This window comes from Mustela lutreola, chromosome 16 (assembly GCF_030435805.1).
Source record: "Mustela lutreola isolate mMusLut2 chromosome 16, mMusLut2.pri, whole genome shotgun sequence".
In the NCBI taxonomy this organism is placed as follows: domain Eukaryota; kingdom Metazoa; phylum Chordata; class Mammalia; order Carnivora; family Mustelidae; genus Mustela; species Mustela lutreola.
In genome coordinates, this window is record NC_081305.1 from 56,411,971 (window position 1) to 56,435,749 (window position 23,779).

The window sequence follows — 23,779 nt, forward strand, 5'->3', positions numbered from 1 at the left end:
TTATTTGAGAGGCAGAGAGACAGCGGGCAAGAGAGAGCGTGAGCAGAGAGAGGAAGCAGTGGGGAAGCTGGGAGTGGATTGGGGCGGGGGACACTAGCATGCCTCCTATGGGGCCTTTAACGGTGGCGTGATTGTGTTCAGGGGATGCCTCGGTCGCTTTGACACTGGGAACTTCTAACATAACTTCTCGGGGGTCACAAAAGGATTTTTTTGGTAATGGACCTTCTCTTCTCCAGTTCCCAAGGGCTCTCCCTTGGGGTGCCTTTTAACCCACAGGAAACCATTCGGACTGCAAAATTTGTGAAAGGCCAGAGTTCCTGTAACACTGCATGGCCCCAGCAGGATCTATCAGGACTCAGGCACATGGACCTGGGGTACCTTCATCGCTTTACCCCAGGACCCTGAGCTAAGGGTCTCTCGCAGGATCCCAGGGCATGGGGGCGGGGGGGGGGCACTGCTTCTCCCACTCCCCCTTTCTGTGCTCTCCTGCTCTCTCTCTGTCAAATAAATTTAAAAAATCTTAAAAAAAATGTGTTTGCCGGAATGAGTTCCACCAATAAACTCCCTCCTGACATGCTGGGCGATCATGAGCCAATAGACCTCCTCAGAATAAACCCAGGCCCACCCAAGCAAAGGGGACGCTGACTCTCTCTCTCTCTCTCTTTCTCTCGTTCCTCTTAATATCTACACTGGCTTCATCCTCGTTTCCATCGCAGTGACTCCCACTGGAACCCACTGCCTCTGGTTAGTCTAGCTTAGGGCTTTACGGAACACTCCTAAGCAGCTGCTGAAACTCCCTCTGTTTTGGGCCATTCCCTGTCTTCTCTGGCCTGACACGGACTCCTGATTCCACTTTGGAGGAGAAACGAATGTCCACAATTCTGCGTCTGCTCATCTGTCTGGGCTGACAGGTTTTAGAACCGGAAATCTTCTTTTTCTGCCTTTTGGCAGAATCTGTGTCTTCTGCCTCCTCTCCCCTCCTCTTCCTGTTTCTGTACCGTCATGCGTGCGACTGGCCTTCGGGGCACTGTTCACTTCAGATTTCCCCACCAGCATCTCAGGTAAAAATCGACAAAATAGGGACACCTGGGTGGCTCAGTAGGTTAAGCCTCTGCCTTCAGCTCGGGTCATGATCTCAGGGTCCTGGGATCGAGCCCTGCATCGGGCTCTCTGCTCAGCGGGGAGCCTGCTTCCCCTTATCTCTCTGCCTACTTGTGCTCTCTCTCTCTGCCAAATAAATAAATAAAGTCTTTAAAAAATTAGGGGGAATATTTGAAGAGCTTAGAAAAATGTAACTTTGAGGGAAATGTTGTTTAAAAAAATCGACAAAATAAACTGATGGGCTTCTAAAAAAGAATTCAGGTGGAATATAATTTGGTGTTTTAAGTAATGTAAGTGTGTTGGTTTAATTAAAATAAATACGGCTTGAAAGTTTTCAACTGTTAAATGTGAAACTTTTATTCTACTAAGATTTACCGAAGGTCAAATGGGCTCATGGTTTTGTTTTGTTTTTAAAGATTTTATTTATTTATTTGACCCAGAGAGAGCATGAGCAGGGGAAGCAGCAGGCAGAGGGAGAAGCAAGCTCTTTGCCCAGCAGGGAGCCTGATGTGGGATTCAATGCGGGACTCAATAGGATCGAATCTGGGGTCATGGTCTGAGCTGAAGGCAGACACTTAACTTACTGAGCCACCCAGGCGTCCTGGAAGAAAAAATTCATATGTAGTAGGATGTAGTTAGATTGAAATGAATAGATTTTATTTTATTTTATTTTTTTAGATTTTATTTATTTGTCAGAGGGAAAGAGAGCACGAGCAGGGGGAGCAGCAGGTAGAGGGAGAAGCAGGCTGAGCCACCCAGATGTCCTGAAATAAGTGGATTTTAAAGGTGCATTGGGAGAAGATTGAAATTCTGCTTTCTCTCTCTTCAAAAGATGAAGTTTTCCTAAATCGTTGGTCTACTCTTGATGAGAAAATGTAAACAAAGTTGTTTTTTCTTTATCTGCCCAGGAAAATCAGTTTCTCTAATTTTTCTTTTCAGGTCTTTGATTACTTAGTTAAAACTTCTATATTAAACAAGCTAACTTTTGGAGCCTGGGTGGCTCAGTGGGTTAAGCCTCTGCCTTTGGCTCAGGTCATGGTCCCAGGGTCCTGGGATTGAGCCCCGCATTGGGGGGGGTGTCTCTGCTCAGCAGGGAGCCTGTTTCCTCCTCTCTCTGCCTGCCTCTCTGCCTACTTGTGATCTCTGTCTGTCAAATAAATATATAAAATCTTTAGTAAAAAAAATGTTGTATGTCCAGGGCGCCTGGGTGGCTCTGTTGGTTAAATGTCTATCTCTGGCTCAGGCCATGATCCCAGGGTTATGAGATGGAGACCTTCATGGGCTCCTTGCTCATGGAGAGCCTGCCTCTTCCTCCACCTCTGCCCCTCCCCCATCATTGCTCTCTCTATCTCAAATAAATAATAAAATCTTAAAAAAAATAAACTGGGGGTGCCTGGGTGGCTCAGTCTGTTAAGAATCTGCTTTCATCTTGGGTCATGATCCTAGAATCCTGGGATGGAGCCCTGGGTCAGGGCTCCCTGCTCAGCGGGGAGTCTGTTTCTCTCTCCCCCTCTGCCCGATGCTCCCCCTGCTTGTGCTCTCTCTCTCTCTGTGTGTCAAACAAATAACTAAAATATTAAAAAAAAAACTTAACAGGAATTAGTAACATGGGACTCTTGTTTAAAACATTGCAGGTTCTCTAATGTTTAGTCTTCCAGATTAAAAAAAACTTTCTCTTAAGAAAACCATGACTCCAGAAATGTATGCATTTGTCAACAAACTGAAGGAGTTAACTTTTCTCTCTACTTGAACCCTCTGAAATTCAAAAGGTCTCAATAAGTATTCTTTCTTCCATGGCAATCATAGTTATTTGCATAAGTTCAGTAAGATTCTGGTCTCCTAGGAATAGGACATCATTGGAAACATGGGTTATTTTGCCAAGGCTTTGACTGGAATGTTGTATTTGAGATAGACACACACAGACTCAGATAGGACCAGAGAGCTTTAAGGAACTGAGGTCGACTTTATGAAATGTGGAGCCATAAAGCCCCTTAGAACTGTTGGCCTGATACCTTGCTTACAGGTTCCCAGCAGCCTCCCCAGGTGAGTAAAGAATGTTACTTCCTGGCAGGTGCAGGAACCTCAGGATACTTTGGGGACCTCACGAAGAGGAATCCACCCAAATCTGCAGGTATTGCTGACATGCCTGGTGGTAAGTGCTTGGCTTGGCTTCTGGCCTGGAGAGGCTACTAAGACTTCAAACTAGAGATTCCTTGGAAAAACTTCCAGCCATGCAAATTTTAAAAGCTCTGTATGGCCAATTGCTCTTCTTGCTGAACTTATGTAAATAATTAAAACAAGCTTGTTAAAATTGGACTTGTTTTGTCAACAAATTTGTCTTGATTTGGCTATCTCTAAAAAAAAAACAATGAGGGTTATTATAGAGGAAATTATGTTTCAATATCCCACTTTTACACATGCTAAATCTAGTTCTGATTGTCTTTAAAAGTTGTTTGCCTAAGCTAGACAACTTGAGGTAAACTTCAGAAAAATTGACACAATAGTTTTGGCTGCTTCTTTGGTGGGATTCCCAGGACTTCCAGTAGGACTACCACAGAAAATAAGCAAAACAGAATGTTTACCCAGCAGGATTCTAAATTATTCTTCCCAGATGCCAAATGAACTTAACCAAAAAGGCCACAAACCTCCTAATCAAGTTTCCAACAAAAAAACCTGCCGTAAAAATCTTGAGTGGCAAACCTTTGGGTCTCTCACTCTAGAGAGCTTTTCCTTCCCTTTCTGTTCTCACCTTCTCACTTAATGAACTTTTCCTTCACTTCACCCTTTTGAGTGCACGAGCATCATTCTTTGACTCTGGGAGACAAGAACCCTGCAATCCTGCAACATTGCTGTTGTAATGAACCTTGCCCTTAAAAGACCATGAACTTAATGGTCATGTTGTGACCATGTTGTGTGTGTCCTGACTGCTCCACTGGCCCGCCTCTCCCCATCTCTCTCCCTCTTTTTGGATAACCCTAGTGTTTGAGACACAACAATGTCGAAATTGGGCTCATTAATACTCCAACAATGGCCTCTCTGTTCAAGTGAAAGGAAGAGTCACTTACGTCTTTTACTTTGAATTGAAAGCTAGAAGTGAGGGTACTGGGGAAGGCATGAAGAAAGCTGACATAGCCCAAAGCCAGGCCTCCTGCTCCGGTTATCTAAGTTGTGCATTCAATGAAAAGTTCTTGAAGGAAATGAAAAGTGCTATTCTGGGGAACATATGGACAATAAGGAAGAGAAACACCCTTATTGCTGATGTGGAGAAAGTTTAATGGCCTGAATGGAAGATCAAAGCAGCCCCAACATTCCCTTGAGCCAAAGCCTCATCCAGAGCAAGGCCCTGACTCTCCTCCATTTTCTTTTGGCTGAGAGAGGTGTGGGGGCTGCATAGGACAAGTCTGAAGCTAGCAGAGGTTGGTTCGTGAGGTTTAAGAAACAAAGCCCTCTCCATGACAAAGATGCAAGGTGGTGTGTGCAAAATGAAACTCTTCTTCCTTCTCATTTTATGTGTTTTTTTTTTTCCTCCAGTTTTTTGTCCCATTGTGTTGCTGCAAATTCTTCTGTGGATTCCAGATGTCTCCCAGAGCTGGCTTTGTTTGTGGATAGCTGCGTATTTGTGATTTTCATCAGGGGGATGGAGGCTGGGTCTCCTCCAGCACCATCTTGGTGATACCATGTCTCTGATCTGGGAGTTGTTTCTGTATCTCTTATATTAGCACATACAGAGTTTTATATAAAATAAAACGTGTTTTCAACTTCATAATCTTTTCTGGGTCTCTCTCCCAAGTGCCTACCATTACTGGAAACACTTTAACTGATGTATTTCTATTGAATGGACAATAAACAATTTTGGTTATCGTGTGGAGATATAATGGCTAACATTTATCTGCAAGTTCTTCCAACTTACTTGGATACAATTTTCTTTTCTTTTCTCAGGGTTAATGTAGCAGGGAGATAAACACACCAGCTGATAAATGGGAAAAGATACATTTAAGGAAGAGATCCAGGAGATGTCTTCTGACAGATCCTGGAGATGCTGTCTGACATGGAGAAGGTATGTATCTACCCTTTGAGGGCTCTTGATGGCTTTGATTCCTCTATATCTCATTATTGCTGCAGAAAATTCTGAGTTCTGTGGCCTTTATTATTTATTTTTCCCTTAAATAAAGGCTCTGCTTACAGTTTTACTTATTCACACAATCTCATCATTCCAGAAGGGAAACACCTTCCTGGGCACCTAGATGTATTACTTCAACTTCTTCTCTCCATCGTGGGGTAATATGACCTTGACTCTGACCACACGACTTCATACCTGAGCACATGCAAGTCTATGGATGTTCCTCCAGCTCTTTCTCTGACACCATGGCCATGCTTTTGACCACCCCATGGCACCAGGCAAACCCACTAAGCTCCATCCATGAGTTCTTCTGCTCCTCCCCATCAACATGCTTTCAGAGGCTCATGTTTCATCTGTGACCAATTCATGCACGTTTTTGCGTTGTCTTAGAACTTGCAATAAATGAAGTGGACCAAAGATTCAGCTACTATGGCGTGTGTAGTATTCCCACAGGCCAGGGAATAAGGAGGATCACTGGAGCGAGTTACTTTCTCCGGGAACACAATGATTTCCAGTTTGGGTACTAAGTAATATTACCTTTCTATGATTAATCACTACAAGGATTTGTGTTATATCCTATTCAAAAGTTGGAAAACTAATACTTAACACAGAGAATGAAGCCACAATTTTGCCCCGAGTGTAAGTTCCAGGAAATGGCTTTGCCAGATTGTGGATTCTTATCTCTTTGGTCTCTGTAGTCACGACCAACTCACACTAAAGAGCTGTTGCTTTGGGGGAAGTATAGTTCATCCAGTGTCATGTAACTTTATAAAAGTTCCCTCCTGTTTAGGACGAGTGAAGGTTAGCACGAGAGTCAGGGACTTCTCACACCCCCTACGTTACTAGTACGTGATATTGTTATACAAGTTATGTACGGGTCTGTAGCCAGTCTTCACAGGTATTACATATAGATGTGATGGACTTAAAGGGCTGAGAGTCCGGTGAGGCATGTCTCCCGAGATGACATCACTGTCTGCTGCACAGGGACAGAGGAAGGGTTAACAGTGTGATGTAAGTGGATCCTGGGGCGAACATCCTCTCTGAAGATGGAACATCCAATTTGTGCTACGTCCTCTCCATCACAGCAAAGAGACCGTCCCACAACCAAGTTCTTTGCTCACAATCAAATTACAAATCCCTTGTGTCTTCCCAGGCTGTGCGGGTGGTGCTGCTTTGGAAGCAAAGAGGAACCAGCCCGAGAGCTCAACTACAAGTCAGGTCGGGGACGGAAGGCCGTGCTCCCTTTGTCTCTTCTTAGCCTGCCCTTTCCACGTTCTGACAGGTAAGGGACAGATAATCAGTAGGGAAAAATGGAAGATTTTGGATCTTGTTCTTCTCTCTCTTGTCCCTCAGTCTCTATGAGACAAAGACGAGAAAAGCAAAGACGTTTAGATTATTTGCATAAAACCAGCATATTTCTTTTTTCTTTTTTATCATTATAACTTTTTATTTTGAGATAGTTTAAGACTCATGGGAAGTAGCAAAAAAATACAGAAGTGACAAAAATGTACATTCAACCCAGCGTTCCCTGTTGGTAACACCTTTTACATTAGAAGTCATTGTCAGGGTCAGGAAATTGATTTGACTCAGTACTATTCACTCCGATACAGATTTTGATCAAGGTAATATTTGTCGGGCTGGAAAATGCTGCTGCTGAACACAAGAATTCCTCAGTCTTGCTTTGTCTACCCACCCTTTCTCAAAGACCCACTTCATTTGGTTGAGCCGGTGGGAGATACTCAATGCGGTGTCTAGTCAGCTGGACTATAGTAGGTGATCAAGGTCAGAGCTATCAATAACATTCTTGCCATGATAGATATATTTCATGTCCAGGGCGTTTAATATGGAAACTGGCCATTTGTCATGTTTGGGTGCTTGGGATAGGGCTAGTTCAAGTGAGGAGCTGATTTCTGAACTTAATTACTTAAAAAGTGAATTTATTTATTTTTTTTTAAAATTTTTTTAAAGATTTTATTAATTTATTTGACAGAGAGAAAGATCACAAGTAGGCAGAAAGTCAGGCAGAGAGAGAGAGAGAGAGAAGCAGGCTCCCGCTGAGCAAAGAGCCCGATGCGGGGCTCGATCCCAGGACCCTGAGATCATGACCTGAGCCGAAGGCAGCGGCTCAATCCACTGAGCCACCCAGGCGCCCCTAAAAAGTAAATTTAAATAGGTTTGTGGGGCTAGTAGCTATCATGTTACACAGTGCAGGTGTTGGCCCAAAGGACACTCTCTGGCTCCTAACCTCAATCTTGATCCCAGCCAGTCCAGGGAGACCAGAGACCAGCTCTCAAGCGTGAAGAAGAAAGTACTTAGCTTAGGGCTTTCCAGTTCCATATCTGGATGAGGATCCCCAGTGGAAGAAGAAAACAAGACTGATATCCGTAATTTCCTTCCCTCTTAGCATCCTCATGGGTCCCTCACCACGTGGAGGCGGGAGGCAGAAAAGAACATTAGTACTGCGTGGGTCCTTACAACACATACATAATCTCACTGATGTCCTGGAATTTCAATCACAATAGGGTCCCATTTTCTTGGGAACCAATGAAGGGTGAGGGCAGAATATAAGCTAGGAATCTTCTCTTTTCCCCAAAATCCTCAACAAGGTCTTCTAGGTCAATAACCTATTAGGAAACAATACCTTACAGCAGGTTCTAGGTGTTGAGAATCGACTGAGTTCTGCTTCCCCGGGATGGAGAGAGCAATGTGGAGTGGGACACAGAGACACAGCTGAATCCACTATGAGGGCGAGATGGAGTCATGGGGGCTTGAGAGAAGGTTTCCCTGAAGACGAAGCATGGGGTCTAGGGCTTTTAATGACATAAAGTCATGCTACAGAGACTGTCCTGTCACCAGACTGCCACCACGCTGTATTCCTAACACAACTTCCCTTCTGTTTTCCAGTGGATACTGTGAAGAATCTCTAAGCAGTACTTTTAAGACGTCAAACAACAGCTCCCAGGTTTGTCCTTCTTCAGAATCTGAAGAACTGTTAACAGGAGAGCCAACACTGCATATCCCTCCTGGACTTCTGTCTTGGTATGGCCAAAAAGAAAGACAGTTTAAAAAAAATAGATATTTAGGGCGCATGGGTGGCTCAGTGGGTTATGCTGCCACCTTTGGCTCAGGTTATGATCTCAGGGTCCTGGGATCGAGCCCTGCATTGGGCTCCCTGCTCAGTGGGGAGCTTGCTTCCCCATTTCTCTCTGCCTGCCTCTGCCTACTTGTGATCTCTGTCTGTCAGATTAATGAATAAAATCTTTAAAAAACCACTAGTAACTTACAACTGCCACACAGACAAAAAAAACAAATGGTCCACAAAACATTCTCCTTTCCTTCTGAAGATTTTACAATGCATTGCTATCATTAACCAGTCTTCTACCATTAAACTTAAATGGCCAACTGACACAAACAGTTCTGAGACATTTCTTCCACCACTGATTAAGACGGGGGAGGCTGGTATCGGAGATAATATTCATTTAGCTTTCTTTTTGTTATTTATTTATTTATTTTTAATGTTTTATTTATTTATTTATTTGACAGACAGTGATCACAAGTAGGCAGAGAGGCCGGCAGAGAGAGAGAGAGAGAGGAAGAGGCAGGCTCCCTGCTGAGCAGAGAGCCCGATGGGGGACTTGATCCCAGGACCCTGGGATGACCTGAGCTGAACGCAGAGGCTTTAACCCACCGAGCCACCCAGATGCCCCTACCTTTCTTTTTTTTTTTTTTAAAAAGATCTTTATTTGTTTATTTGACAAAGAGAGACACATCAATAGAGGGAACACAAGCAGGGGGAGTCAAAGAGGGAGAAGCAGGCTTCCTGCAGGGTAGGGAGCTTGATGCGGGGCTTGATCCCAGGACTCTGGGAACATGACCTGAGCCAAGGGCAGATGCTTAACACCTGGGTCACCCAGGTGCCCCTTCATTTAGCTTTCTGACTTTCTGGGCAGACTTGGTGACCTTGTCCGCTCTGGCTGCCTTCTTGTCCACTGCTTTGATGACACTCACAACAACCATTGGTCTCATGCATGAACAGCAAAACAGCCCAGAGGAGGATAATCAGAGAAGCTCTCAACATGCACAGGTTTGCCAAGAACCATATCAACAATGGCAGTATCACCAGATTTCAAGAACTTGGGACCATCTTCCCAGCTTTTTCCCAGAATGATGATCTATCTTCTCCTTCAGCTCAGCAAGCTTGCAAGCAGTGTAAGCTGTGTGACAGTCCAGCACAGGTGCAAATCCAGCACTGATGGGCCTGGATGGTTCAGGATAGTCACCTGAGCCAGGAAGCCAGCTGCTTCCACGAGTGGGTCATTTTTGCTGTCACCAGCCACATCACCATGACGAACATCTTTGACAGATACATTCTTGACATTGAAGCCCACATTGTCCTCAGGAAGAGCCTCACTCAAAGCTTCATGATGCATTTCAACAAACTTGACTTTAGTTGTAACATTGACTGGAGCAAAGGTGGCCACCATGCCAGGTTTAAGAACACCAGTCACTACTTGGCCTACAGGCACAGTATCAACACCATCAATTTTATAGACGTCCTGGAGAGGCAGATGCAAGGGCTTGTCAGTTGGACAAGTTGGTGGCAGAATGCAATCTAGAGCTTCAGGCAACATGCTTCCACTGGCGTTCCCATGTTTATGGGTGACTTTCCAACCCTTGAACCATGGCGTGCTAGCACTTGACTCCAGCATGTTGTCACCATTCCAACCAGAAACTGGTGCAAATGCTACTGTGTTGGGGTTGTAGCCAATTTTCTTAATGTGTATTTGCTGACTTCCTTAATGATTTCCTCGTATCTCTTCTGGCTGTAGAGTAGCTCAGTGGAATCCATTTTGTTAACACCAACAATTAGTTGTTTTACACCCAGTGTTTAAGCCAGAAGGTGTTTAAGGATGTTTAAGCCATGCTCACAGGTCTGCCCATTCCTGGAAATACCTGATTCAAATTCACCAACACCACCAGCAACAATCAAGACAGCACAGTCAGCCTGAGATGTGCCTGTAGTCATGTTTTTGACAAAGTCTCTGTGTCCTGGAGCATCAGCAGTGGTCACATAATACTTGCTGGTCTTGAATTTCCACAGGGAGATGTCAATGGTGATACCACATTCAAGTTCAGCTTTCAGTTTTCAGATCCAGGCATACTTGAAGGAGCCCTTTCCCATTTCAGCAGCCTCCTTCTCAAATTTTTCGATAGTTCTTTTGTCGATTCCATCACATTTATAGATCAGATGACCAGTGGTGATAGACTTGCCTGAATCTATGTGTCCAATGATGATGATGTTGATGTGAATCCTTTTCTTTCCCCTTTTGGTTTAGGTGGAGTGGTGGTTTTCATGAAACCCGTGCTCTGGTGGTAACCTCATTGAGAAGAAGGTAATTGAATGTTTAAAGGGCCCTTCCTGGCTAGTGGCCTCTAGCTTGTAATCACATCCCCTTTACTTATTTATTTATTTACTTTGGTGAACTGATTAATTTTTTGAGATTTTATTTTTAAGTAATTTCCACACCCAAAATGGGGCTCAAACCCATGACCCCAAGATCAAGAGCCACATGTTCCAATGACTGAGCCAGTCAGTCTCCCTTCTGAACTGATTTCTAATATTTTCTTTATTTTTGAAATGCAAGGGTCCCAGGGAGTAGCAAATCAGCAGACCAGGAATCTTCACAGACACAAGAATCAGGTAATTGTCTAATATAGAGATGAAGCCAGGGGTGTATAGTGGGCTGATGGAAATGTCCTGTGTTTTTATGGGGAGAAGACAGTTTGAAGTCTTTGGGGGTAGTAACAATCAAAAGTATTTTTTCCTTAGCTCTAACACCATCCTCCCTACAACTTAAATGGGAATACGAAGTACTTGTCATCGTGGATAAAATGTCTGGAATAGATTCCATATTCTAAACACTCTATTAGGGACATTTTACATATTCCCTTTTTGTTATCTAAGGAACTCTGTGAATGCATCGTCTAGACTCTGTGTCAAGACAAATAAAGCAAACTTAGAGGAGAGAAATCTTCCAGGTGAGGTGTGACAGCGTAGGATTGTGTTTGGGTTAATTAAAAGGGGCTTGTTTTCTTTTACCCTAATCCATGCTAAGACTTCAAAACATAAGCAATGTGTGCTTAATGATCTTGATCCTTTGTGACATTTGTACTTTGACAGGCTTTGGGCTGGGAGACATTCCTACTCTATGAGTGTCCTAGGGCTGCCATAACAAGATACCCCAGATGAAGGGACTGAAATAAAAGACGTTAATTTTGTCATCATTCTAGAGGCCAGAAGTCTCAGATCAAGGTGCTGGGAGATTTGGTCTCTGATGAAGGCTCTTCTCCTGGCTTGTAGGTGGTCACCTTCTCCCTGGGTCCCCACATGGCCTTTCCTCTGTGTATCCAGAGAGAGAGAGAGAGAGAGAGAGAGAGAGATCTAGTATCTCTTCCTTGTCATATAAGGACACAAGGACACCAGTCCTATTGGATTAAGAGTTCTTTCTTATGACCTCATTTCAGCATTAGGACTTTCTTACATGCTCCATCTTCAAATTCAGCACTATCCCAGCCGATGTTCACTGGGTTGGAAAAATTTACCCAACTCAACTCTCCTAGATCCTGTCATTACACACTCCACTTCTAAGTGCTCATGGTTGGAAACTGTCCCACTTGGTGTGAAGTAGTTTGAAAGCCACCTGAGATTCTGGAGAGCAGGGCACTGGTGTTGACTGTGTCCTGGTGCTCAGCTCAGCTCCTGTGCTTACCTGCCACGAGGTTGGGGGAAGCTCATCTGTGTTCATATGAACGGCTGACACCGTGTGCTATTTTCTGGAGGTGCCACACAGCTAGTACCAAGATTCAGAGCAATTCTATAAGGTGCGGGTAGCATTAGTCTATCTGACATGGGAGAAAAAAGTCTCAGAGTGGTTAGGTAACCGTCTGAGACTTTTCCTTTTTCCTATCCCAAATCCCTACTCTCTGCCAAATGAGATTCCATCATTTTTAATTCTTGATAAACCAATTTTCTCTGAGCACAGTATTTCAGAGACTTCTATCATCCAGGGTACAGATATTTGTTCTATGCAAATCATCCTCACCCAGAGTCTGAGCAGAAAGAATGGTATCCAGGAGCGCGTGCGTAGAGGGTCTCTAAGTGCTGCTGGGAAGACTCTCCCAGTTGGGTGGTGGAAATGCTGGGGGAACCAGAGGATGGTCTGCAGTGCCTTGGGTTGGATGGCGGTGAACACTAGGGTGAAGAGTTGTGACTTTCCTTCTTAAGCTTTCATGCTTGCTCCTTTTACGGACTTGTGTTCCCCCACCAGCATCGGGTGTTAACTGCTGCTTGGGACCATGTAGAAATTTAGTTGCCGTGGTTCCTGCCCTAGGTGAAAACTGCTCCCCAACAAAGCCATCCAGCCTCACTTCCTTCTTAAATTTGGGGGTTCATTTTCAGTAGTGACCAAGAACATTCTTGTGCCTTTCTTTGTCTGGATTCCAAGACCAAAGCCTCTTGTTCTCCCTCCATACTCTTCTCTCTGATATCTGGATTCCCAACAGCACATGTGTAATTCAAAATCCAGAACGCCTTTAGGCCTTTTCCAACAAATCCAATCTGACATGTACAATGTGTATTTTTCAGAAGAGACTTGCTTGGAAGAGAAGACACTAGTGCCCCTTGAGGCTCCTAAACTCTTTTCTGGGGTTGGACCAGCTTGTCATAGTTATCAGTTTCTGGGACCTGAAGGAAATGTGGATATTGAGTTGATTGATGAGAGTGCAAACAGATACAGGTAAGAATTGAAGATGTTGGTTGTTTCAATACAATTCTCCCATAAAGGAAGTATGTGCTGTGTGATACTTAGATGTACACACCTACATGATAAGGTATGCGATTCACCCCTTCAACATTGGAAATTTTGTCAGGATTCTCTGATCCTATGCACTGAGTTGGTGTTTTATTTATTTTTTATTTTTATTTTTTTTTTAAGATTTTATTTATTTGACAAAGAGAGATCACAAGTAGGCAGAGAGGCAGGCAAAGAGAGAGAGAGAGGAAGAAGCAGGCTCCCTGCTGAGTAGAGAGCCCGATGTGGGACTCGATCACGGGACCCCGAGATCATGACCTGAGCCGAAGGCAGCAGCTTAACCCACTGAGCCACCCAGGTGCCCCTGAGCTGGTGTTTTAATTTCACCACATGTAGAATATAGAGAAAGTGGGGCCCTCAGAGCGTCTTTAACTCGCCAGAGTGTTCTAATGTGGTGAAAGCCACAGAGGGGTCTTGGACTTTGCTCCACCACAACATCACATCCCTCTGCACCTTCGTTTTTTAATTAGAGACCCAGGGAGCCTGGGTGGCTCAGTCGATTGCAGTCCGTCTTTGGCTAAGGTCATGATCCAGAGGTCCTGGGTCGAGCTCCAGTTCAGGCTCCCTGCTCAGCTTCTCCCTCTCCCTCTGCTGCTCCCCCAGCTCGTGCTCTCTCACTCACTCTCTCTGAAATGCATAAATAAAATCTAAAAAAGAAAAATCAAAGTCCTGGTCTTCTCCCAGCATGACTATCACTCTGGCTCCTTTCAGCGTCCACTTCCCCATGGCTGGCTTCTATCTGTGGCCAGCGACACGCCTCGGATTCTTGGTAACAGCAGCAGTGACCGTGAGGATAGCGTTGGATTCTTGGAGTCTACACATGAAGTTACAGCACGAGAAACAGTGGATGGTGGCAGGCCCACTGTTTGATATCTCCGTGGAGCCCGAGGGGGTCATCGCTGAAATCCATCTCCCTCACATCATCTCCCTGCCAGGTAAGGAGGGGAGAGGGGGCTGTGGGGCTGGTGGGGAACTTGTCTGATGCCCTTTTTCATTGTCCTACAGCAAATGAGGTCGATATGTCTTGGTTCCACGTTGCCCATTTTAAGGATGAAGGTATGGTCCTAGAGCCACCAGCCCGAGTGGAGTCTTTCTATGCTGTCCTGGAAAACCCCAGCTTCTCTCTGATGGGAATCCTGCTGAGATTGGCTAGTGGGGCTCGTGTTTCAGTCCCCATCACTTCCACGGCACTGCTCTATTATCACTTCTACCCTGAAGATACTAAATTTCACCTGTACCTTATCCCCAGTGACTCCTTGCTAACGAAGGTAAGGTTGGCAGATTTGGAGAAGTGAGAATTACCCATCCGCTTACAACCTTGGACCTTGTGCTTCTGTTCCTTTTATTTTCTTTCTTTCTTTCTTTCTCTTTTAAGATTTTGTTTATTTGCAGGAGAGAGAAAGTGAGAGAGAAAGAGAGACTGAGAGAGATAGAGAGAGCACAAGAAGGGAGAGTGTCAGGCAGAAGGAGAAGCCGGCTCCCTGCTGAGCAAGGAGGTGGATGGAGGACTCCATCCAGGACCCTGGGATCATGACCTGAGCTGAAGGTAGACGCTTAACTGACTGAGCATCGTTTATGCTCACATGAAACTCATGTTTCAGCATTGGACACCCTTCCTTTAAATGGATCTATGGATTTCTTTTAACATGAATCAAATACGCAGATAAATGGATCGCTCCCTAATTTTTGCAGTGAACACACCATGTGTGCAGCACCCAGATGGAGAAGTGGACATCACCAGCTTCTTTCCCCTTCCTGCCCCGACCTGATCGCTACCCACCAAGAGTATTTACTAACTGGACTGATAAGAGCATCTTCTGTAATTGTTTTTTGACAGCAATTCTTGCTTGTTAATTCCAGAAAGTGTGTATTGAGCTATAGCTGAGACTTGTCTAATGTTATTATTATTTTGTTATTTGAGTTCTATTCTGTATCGTGGGTGGATCCTCAGAGAGCTCTGAGGTCTCTTCTGTTCTGCTTCTGGGTCTCTCTGGGGTGACGTCACTGCTGTACTGCTTGCTGGTGGGCAGGTGGCTGTCACCTCATGGAGCAGGAGCCTCACGATGGAGGGAAGTCGTCTTTACCCTCGTCCCTCATAGACGCAGCTGCGGACAGCAATGGTCCTCTGTCGAGGCACAAGGAGGAAACCTCTTTGTCCCCGGATTTGAGGAACACTTAGGCGATCCCTGCCACATTATACAAAGAAAAATCAAACTCTACAGAGATTTGTAATAAAAAGAAACCCTTTGTGGGGGGAGTGATTGGTAGCTCAGTTGGTTAAGTGTGGCTCAGGTCATGATCTCAGGGTCTTGAGATGGAGCCCAGAGTTGGGCTCTGTGCTTAGTTTGGAGCCTGCTGAAGACACTCTCTCCATCTTCCTCTGCCCATTCTGCCCCGCCAAGGAAAAAAACAAACAAACAAACAAACAAACAAACAAAAATGAAAGAAATCCCTAGCTCTGAGATAACCAGCAGGAAAATTTTATTAATACATGTCTCTCGTGCACCAAGCTGGGGAAGTTGGAGGAACATGCAGCTGTGGATCTCAGAGTTGTGAGTTTATTCCCCACATTGTGTACAGAGATTACTTAAAAATAAAATCTTTTTTTAAATTTATTTTTTTATTTTCAGCATAACAGTATTCATTATTTTTGCACCACATCCAGTGCTCCATGCAATCCGTGCCCTCTATAAAACCCACCACCTGGTACCCCGACCTCCCACCCCCGGCCCCTTCAAAACCATCAGATTGTTTTTCAGAGTCCATAGTCTCTCATGGTTCACCTCCCCTTCCAATTTCCCCCAACTCCTTTCTCCTAACTCCCCATGTCCTCCATGCTATTTGTTATGCTCCACAAATAAGTGAAACCATATGATAATTGACTCTCTCTGCTTGACTTATTTCACTCAGCATAATCTCTTCCAGTCCCGTCCATGTTGCTACAAAAGTTGGGTATTCGTCAATCTTAAAAAAAATAAAATCCCTCATGTCTAGAAGCATATGTTTACTTTTAGCTTTGCTCCCTGATTTGCTTCTGCTGCTTCTTCCTCAGGCAATAGATGAAGAAGAAACTAAGTTTCACGGTGTGCGTCTGCAGACCTCACCCCCCGTGGAACCCCTGAATTTTGGTTCCCGTTATATTGTGTCTGGTTCAGCTCACCTGGAAATAATGCCTGAGGTCAGTAGAATTTGAATGTAACTCAAATTTCACTCGGGTTTCTAAATATTTTGTCTTTTTTTTTTTTTTTTAAAAGGAAGACCAGGGGAGGGTTAGTAGCTCACATGATTATTCTCTGAACCATATCCTGATAGGAGCTCGGCTACCTTTCTTTCCATGGAATAATACTAATTTCTAAAATTGTAAATTTAAAAGATTGTTGACCATTCTCCTTTGGTCTCCCCTCAACCAGCCACAATACTGTATAGGAAATGGCTAATATTTCAGTGACCAGTTCACTGCAGGCAAACAAGCCTTTCTACTCCCGCCCTCAATGCCATGATAGTTTAATTCAAGTGCTGTGCTTCTTCTAGGAGTTGAAATTATCCTACAGGAGTCCTGGGGAAATCCAGGTGTTCTCTAAAGTCTTTGCTGGGAAGATGGAGGAACCAATCATACTTGAAGTTACGGACAAAAGACACAAGACTTTGGTCTGGCGCACTTTGGTGAAGCCAGGTAGGTAAAAATATGGAGTTTAAATTTGGGGGGAAAAAAACAAATTATGCACCTCTTTTCTGTGTTGTAGTGAAGTGTGTCAGAGGAGAGGTCTTTTTATGGTCCCATCCCAGAGAAGAAAATAAATCTACTGCCAGCCTAGAGTCCATGTTGAGTTGAAACAAAAGTGTAGACACTCGTCAAGTTTGCCTGGGATAGGGATGGCTGTCGCTATCAACAACTGGATGCTCTCATACGTAGGAGGCAGTGAACAGGAAATGCTAATTATAAGAATCAGAAGGAACAGAAAGTCAATTTAATTCTATGTCCTGGGCAATTTTATAGTTGTTTTCATATATAGAGATAATCAGCTGCTGAAGGAAGGATGCAGAATTGATCAGAACTTCAAAGAACAGCAGGGCTTTTGAAAGACCATGTGGAAAGCTTCATGGTAAACAGACTCTAGTGACTTTCCCAAATGGTGGCTCCAATCGGCAAATCTCCCACCAACTTATATGTGTGTTCAACGTATAAATTTTGCACCATCACAATCCCAGTATTATAGGGTTTAAAGAACATCATCACTGGGGTGCCTGGGTGGCTCAGTGGGTTAAGCCTCTGCCTTCGGCTCAGGTCACGATCTCAGGGTCCTGGGATCGAGCCCCACATCAGGCTCTCTGCTGAGTAGAGAGCCTGCTTTCTCCTCTCTCCTCCGGCTTCCTCCTCTCTCTCTGCTTGCCTCTCTGCCTACTTGTGATCTCTCTCTCTCTGTCAAATAAATAAATAAAATATTAAAAAAAATAAAGAACATCATCACTTATTGTCAAAACCTACTCGCTTCATGATGGTATTTCGTGTCTAAAATACATTTGCCTGGAGGATGATTTATGTAGCACAGTGTGATAATGTTATCAAAGCTTTCACATTTCCTCACATATTGGCTTAGAAATAGAAATAGAATATTCGAAAAACTGTTACTTCCTCTGATTTATTTCCTGGGTGGGCAGTGAGTGACCTTCTACTTAATTGGGTTCCATTAGGTATATCAGTGTTCCAATGGGATCCTTAACCCAGGAAATGGAATCAAACTATTTTAAAGCATTGCATCAAAGACCAGAGGGGCATCTGGCTGGCTCAGTCAGAAGAGCCTGTGCCTCTTGATCTCAGAGTTGGGAGTCTGAGCACCATGTTGGGTGTAGAGATTACAAGAAACAACAATACCTAAAAAAAAGAAAAAGAAAAACTAAATAAGGTAAATGGTTCATTTTCCAACTTTTCCTTCTTTCCTAGTGGAGCTCCAGTTTTGTGCTGCATCACCGCCTTCTCCCCTCTCAGGTGAGTGCAGTGTCCACACCAAACATCAGGAGGTTTTGAGGGGTGTGAGGTGGCTCAGTGAGGGATCCTATCTTCTCTTCAGTTACAGAGACTGAGTGCTGTCGGACATAAAGAAGGCGTCTGAGCCACCTGAGCGAATTCATGGGAGGGTTTAATAAGCAGACTCTGAGCATGCAACCACGTCTTATTGGGGAAAATATCTTGCATCTGAGGAAGTCTCAGTGAAAGTAGTTCGATATGGCTGGAGATGAAACTTTAGAGGGATGGAGGACACATATGACCAGAGGCAGGCAAGAAACAGAAGTTGGAAGCAGAAGGGTGATGGCTGAACTCTTTTGGTCCTTAGGCTGAAGGCAAAGGGGGACTCAGGAAAGGTGGGTAGCAATGCACTCACTGTTCTGAACAGTGTGGATGACTGTGGGTGTGGAATGGACAGGAAGTGGGAGCCGGGTTAGGAGGCTGTTGTGAAAGTTGAGAACAGGGATTAGCTGGGAATTGGTTAAGGTTACTGGAGTTGATAGGTAGCAGAGAAAGAAATTATTCAAAGTAAGGAGCCAAGGGGTACCTGGCTGGTTCAGTCAGAAGAACATGTGACTCCTAATATTGTGTAGTTGTGAGTTCAAGCCATGACTTGGAGTAGAGATTACTAAAAATAAATAAAGAAATAAAGCCTTTTGAAAATAAAAGAAAAATAAAACAACAGTCAAGATTCAGAGGACTGCATTCTGCCTTCTGTGCTGTTGGCTTTGATTATTAGTCTCCACACAGTAAAAGTGACAGGCCTCCTGTAACAAAACAGATCATCCAGGAGGAGAAAGGGAACATCCCCTGATTCCTCTTACTCCTCAGGTGTCACACTGGCTTCATATGGCACAAACCCACTTCCTGGCCAGCTGGTGTTATGGTCAGGGGGCCCAGAGAGGCAGATGAGCTACAGAAAATTAGACCTCATGCCTGGAGTTGCAGTTGGGTTCAAACCCAACCACAGATACAGTTAAGAATGAGGTAAAGATGATTTCACAAAGGAAATTGAAAGGGTTTATGTAGGTGGTGAGTGTGTAGCACCAAGAACACGTCTCTACCCTTCCTCTTCTACAAGCTCTAGAGCGAGAGCTACCTGGTGTGAGAAGGATGAAACCCACCCTCGTGTGCTCTCTCTAGAATACCCTTCAGAAGCTGCTGCCAGCCCACATCTTGAGTCAGATCTTCATTCTGGCCAGCATGCACTGTGAAGCCTGACATCTCTCTCCCCCTCTTTGCCCTTTGGCCTGGTGGCATCTTGTATTTAATACCAGAATCCTACTCCTCAAAATCCTCCTCTTATACTAACTCTTCTGTGAAGACTTTGCTTGAAAGTCTAGTCATCCCCTCCTTTCTGAGCCAAGGGCTATGGTTGCATTTTTCTCCTATGGAATTATGGTGATAAAAATGATCATGGAGACAAATGCAGCTTATTAAATGCCTGTTGCATGGCAAATATTCAGGGTACGTATGTGTGTGCTTATACTCATCACTTCTTTTTTTTTTTTTTTAAAGATTTTATTTATTTATTTGACAGACAGAGATCACAGGAGGCAGAGAGGCAGGCAGAGAGAGAGGAGGAAGCAGGCTCCCTGCCGAGCAGAGAGTCTGATGCGGGACTCGATCCCAGGACCCTGAGATCATGACCTGAGCGGAAGGCAGCGGCTTAACCCACTGAGCCACCCAGGCGCCCCATACTCATCACTTCTGTCTAGTCCTGTCAATGCACTTTGGCTGGCTTCCACAGAAAAGCATGGAGGAGCATCAGAGTGAACACAGCAGCGGTAGCGGTCCTGTATGGAACGTAGCCTGAGACAGACACCACCCCCCACACTCATGGGGTTTCTATTACAGCAGGTGAAAACAGTGAAGTTGATTTCCCAGTGCTTATCAAAATACAGTTGTGATACAATTATGAGAGGATAAGATGGGTAGTTCAGATCTAAACTTGAGGGAGTTGAAAAGTTTCTGTGTACACCATGGAGAGAGGACAAAAGTGAAGTTTATGTCCGTTGAAGAAGATTTAATAGAAACTGCTAAAGAAATGGGCGGGGTGAGAACAGTTGAGGCAGCAAGAATAGGTTAAGTTGAGCATCTTTCTGTGAGAGGAACTTTATTCATTCAAATTGAGGAGTCACGGAATGAGCACCTCCAATAACTTGAAATTTTTTTTAAAGATTTTATTTATTTGACACAGAGAGAGAGAGAGAGAGAGAGAGACAGAGAGAGAAGGAACACAAGCAGGGGGAGTGGGAGAGGGAGAAGCAGGCTTCCTGCTGAGCAGGGAGCCCAATGCCAGGCCTGATCCCAGGAGGCTGGGATCATGACCTGAACTGAAGGCAGACACCCAATGACTGAGCCATCCAGATGCCCCTCCAATGACTTTTCAATAGAAACACCAAGACTTCACAGAAATTACATCATTAAATTAAGCGATTTGTTTATGGCGGCATATGGCATTGATGATCTGAGCTACTGTGTTTAGAACAAAAGTTCTAGATGCATGAGTTGTACATAGAAAGCAATCATGTTTTTGGGCACCTGGGTAACTAAGTGGGGTTAAGCATACGATTTTTTTTTAAATTAACATGTAGTATGTTATTTGCTTTTGGGTACAGGTCTGTGAATCATCAGTCTTACACAATTCGCAACATTCATCATAGCACATACCCTCCCCAATAGCCATAACCCAGCCACTCTATCCCTCCCCCGACCTCCCAGAAACCCTCAGTTTGTTTCCTGAGATTAAGAGTCTCTTATGGTTTGTCTTCCTCCCAGTCCCATCTTGTTTAATTTTTTCCACTCTCTGGCCCCCATAACCCTCCCTTGCCTCTCAAATTCCTCATATCAGAGAGATCATATGATAATTGTCTTTCTCTGACTGACTTATTTCGCTTAACACAATACCCTCTAGTTCTATCCACATCGTTGCAAATGGCAAGATTTGGGGCTTTTTTTGATGACTGCATAGTATTCCATTGTGTGTATTAACCACATCTTCTTTATCCATTCATTCGTTGATGGACATCTGGGTTCTTTCCATAATTTGGCTATTGTGGACTTTGCTGCTATAAAAAAAAAGCCGTTTACTATATGTAGGTTTTATTTTGATCTATTAGAAGAAACTGTATCCCAAAATTTTAAAGAAAGAAAAACCTATATGTATACTAAAAATAAGGCTAAATACAATGAAGGAATAGAACATGACTATAACAATGAAAATTTAAAAAGATTTTTGAAAAGGTATTGATAAGATAAAATAGTTAAAAAGCATTAAAATAGGAAAGAGGAAAAATTAAAAAAAATGTAATTTAAAAAATTTAACCTTGAAAGACTAAAGAATCATGGGAAAAAAAGTCATGAATTCTATGTGTTGCTTTCCCCTAGCTCAGTGATCTCCGTGTGTCGTTTCTCAGTTCTCAGTCATCGGTGAATTTGGTTTTGGCTGGATGTTCTTGCTGATCTTCTAAGGGAGGGGCCTGTTGCCATGATTCTCAAATGTCTTTGCCAGAGGTGGCATTGCACTGCCTGTGGCAGTGGCCAGGCTAAGCAATCTGCTAAGGTTCACGCTTGGAGTTTTGTTCCCTGAATGCTTTCTATACTGCTTTGGAGGACGGGAATGAAAATGGCAGCCTCCCAGTCTCCCGCCAGAGGAGCTGAGAGCTCAGGTCCTGCTCAGTGCACCCTCGGAGAAAAGCAGTCAATCACTCCCGTCTCCCTGGCCTCTGGCTGCACTCTGAGCTCACCTGTCTTGTGACCGAGCATTTCTATCTTGGGCGCCTGGCCCCGTTTGGAGTTTCCAAAACCAGCAGATTCCTGCCATGCCCCATGCTACTCCTCCCAGAGGAAGAAGGAGGGGTGTCCCCAGATCTGCCACTTATGGGGTCCCTGCTTGAAGAGCAGTGGTCCAACTGTGCTGTGGATCATGGTTTAAGGTAACCCCAAGCTGAAAGTCCCTCCTCAGCTCCATCTCTGTTGCAACTTCCCTGCTCTGATACTGGGGACTCTGTCACATTCAGATAACCCTGGACTTTCTGTGACTCTGTGGGTCCTAGACCACACCGTCCCTTCGAGGGCTCCACCCCCCACTTAGCCTCTGGGGCGATGACCCTCAGTGGAGCAGACTTCTAAAAGTTCCAATTTCATGCTCTGCTGCTCTACTGCTTGCAGGGAATCAGCACCCCCAACCCCACCCCTGGTCTTTTCTCATCGCTTCAGATTCACTTCTCCATGTGTCCTACCTTCTAGAAAGTGGTCGATTTTCTGTTCCTAGACTTGCTGCTTCTCTCCTCTTTGATCTCCTTTTGAGTTTGTAGGTGTTTTGGTAACTATCTAGCTGAACTCCTGGGGCCTGATGATATTTAGTCTCCTACTCCTCAACCATCTTGCTCCTCCTCACCAAGCATCCAGCTCTTGATTTTGGCTCAGGTCATGATCTCAGGGTTGTGAGCCCCACATCAGACTCTGCACTGGGCATTGATCCTGCTTAAATCTCTCTCTCTCTCTCTCTCTCCCTCTGCCTTTTTCCCGCAGCTCATGCTCATTCTGTCCCTCTCTCCAAAAAAAAAAAAAAAAAAAAAAAATCCAAAAGCCAATCTGCCAAGGTCACACCAGAATTATATGCAGGCAGGCACCAAACAGTACCCTGAGTCAGCATGAAATACCTTCTCTCCAGTGCTTCTGGTCCTTCTGTGTTGTACTTAGCCAGCTAAATAAATCCCTTTCTACTAGTTTATCGGAAGGCTCTTGAGAGTAGGGAGCTAGTCTACTGTACCTAGACCTCTGGTATCATGCGTACCAATGTATGAACTTCAAGGTTGTTAGAAGGATGAATAGATGAATGTAGAACAAGATAGAGCTGTCTTTAGGGTTCCAGTGAAAACCAGAAAGTAAAGAAGAGGAGGTGCTCAAAGTTTAGGAAGGAGGGGATTGGATTGAAGAAGAGGGATCATTGAGTTTCCCTAAATTCATAGACCCTGAGAACTGACTGCATATCTTGGGTCCCTTGGGACAGGACTGCATAGGCTGTGTGTGTGTAAGATCTGGGCAACATGCAAAACACAATGAGCAACATCTCCACACAGAATATGTCTTTAAGGAGTGCCTGGGTGGTTCAGTCAGTTCAGTGTCTGACTCTTGATCTCAGTTCAGCTCTTGACTCAGGGTCTTGGGTTCAAGCCCCATGTTGAGATCTATATTGGCTCTGGAGCCTAAGAAAGAAATAAAGAGAAATAGATAGATGATATTAAGCTGGACATAGGTCCTGAACACCTTAAATGATCTGTCCTTTTCTGAGTCTGCAACTCTTTCTTGTGTCCAGCTGAGGCCTTTATGAAGGAGAACCACCGGCACTTGCAGGCCAGGCTGGGGGACCTGAGCGGAGTACTAGATGATCTTCAGGACAGTGGGGTCTTCACCGAGGAAGAGAAGGAGCTGGTGCAGCAGTTTCCAACACGGCAGAGGAAGAATGAGACCCTGCTGAGGATGGTGGAGAAGAAAGGGCCCCAGGCCCTGGAGATATTCTTCAGAAGCCTTCAGCAAAGAGATCCTTACCTGATGTCCTACCTCAGCCAGCAGAGTTTACAACAGTGACTCAGGCCAATACTCAGGAAGAGACAATCCCATGTTCTGCACTGAAAATGGATAAACAGGCGTGCTTGGGTGGCTCAGTTGTTTAAA

The 23,779-nt window shown here is 44.5% G+C and overlaps 1 protein-coding gene across 3 annotated transcripts; it reads left to right on the forward strand.

Moving 5' to 3' along the window:
• Window positions 1–785: 785 nt before the first annotated feature.
• LOC131818817 (caspase recruitment domain-containing protein 8-like) lies at window positions 786–23,779 on the forward strand. Of its 3 annotated transcripts, none has more exons than XM_059153521.1 (14): window positions 997–1,061; window positions 3,173–3,232; window positions 5,041–5,158; window positions 6,375–6,503; window positions 8,126–8,260; window positions 10,558–10,614; window positions 10,867–10,922; window positions 12,867–13,017; window positions 13,804–14,027; window positions 14,098–14,360; window positions 16,145–16,270; window positions 16,624–16,765; window positions 18,035–18,079; window positions 23,421–23,779. In XM_059153521.1, exons 3-14 carry the CDS (start codon window positions 5,079–5,081, stop codon window positions 23,690–23,692), a joined length of 1,680 nt encoding a protein of 559 aa, XP_059009504.1. In that variant the 5' UTR covers window positions 997–1,061; window positions 3,173–3,232; window positions 5,041–5,078; the 3' UTR covers window positions 23,693–23,779. The 3 variants fall into 3 exon arrangements, with proteins under 3 accessions (XP_059009503.1, XP_059009504.1, XP_059009505.1); XM_059153522.1 differs by having other exon boundaries at window positions 999–1,061; window positions 3,173–3,253; XM_059153520.1 differs by lacking the exon at window positions 3,173–3,232 and having other exon boundaries at window positions 786–1,061.

Excerpts from the sequence above, each read along its gene's own strand:
- LOC131818817 (XM_059153520.1), top strand. The coding sequence starts at position 5,079 with ATGGGAAAAGATACATTTAAGGAAGAGATCCAGGAGATGTCTTCTGAC. Across the intron at positions 10,615-10,866 it reads GTAACCTCATTGAGAAGAAG|GGTCCCAGGGAGTAGCAAAT; the intron begins GTAATTGAATGT and ends TTGAAATGCAAG. Across the intron at positions 16,766-18,034 it reads GCGCACTTTGGTGAAGCCAG|TGGAGCTCCAGTTTTGTGCT; the intron begins GTAGGTAAAAAT and ends CTTCTTTCCTAG.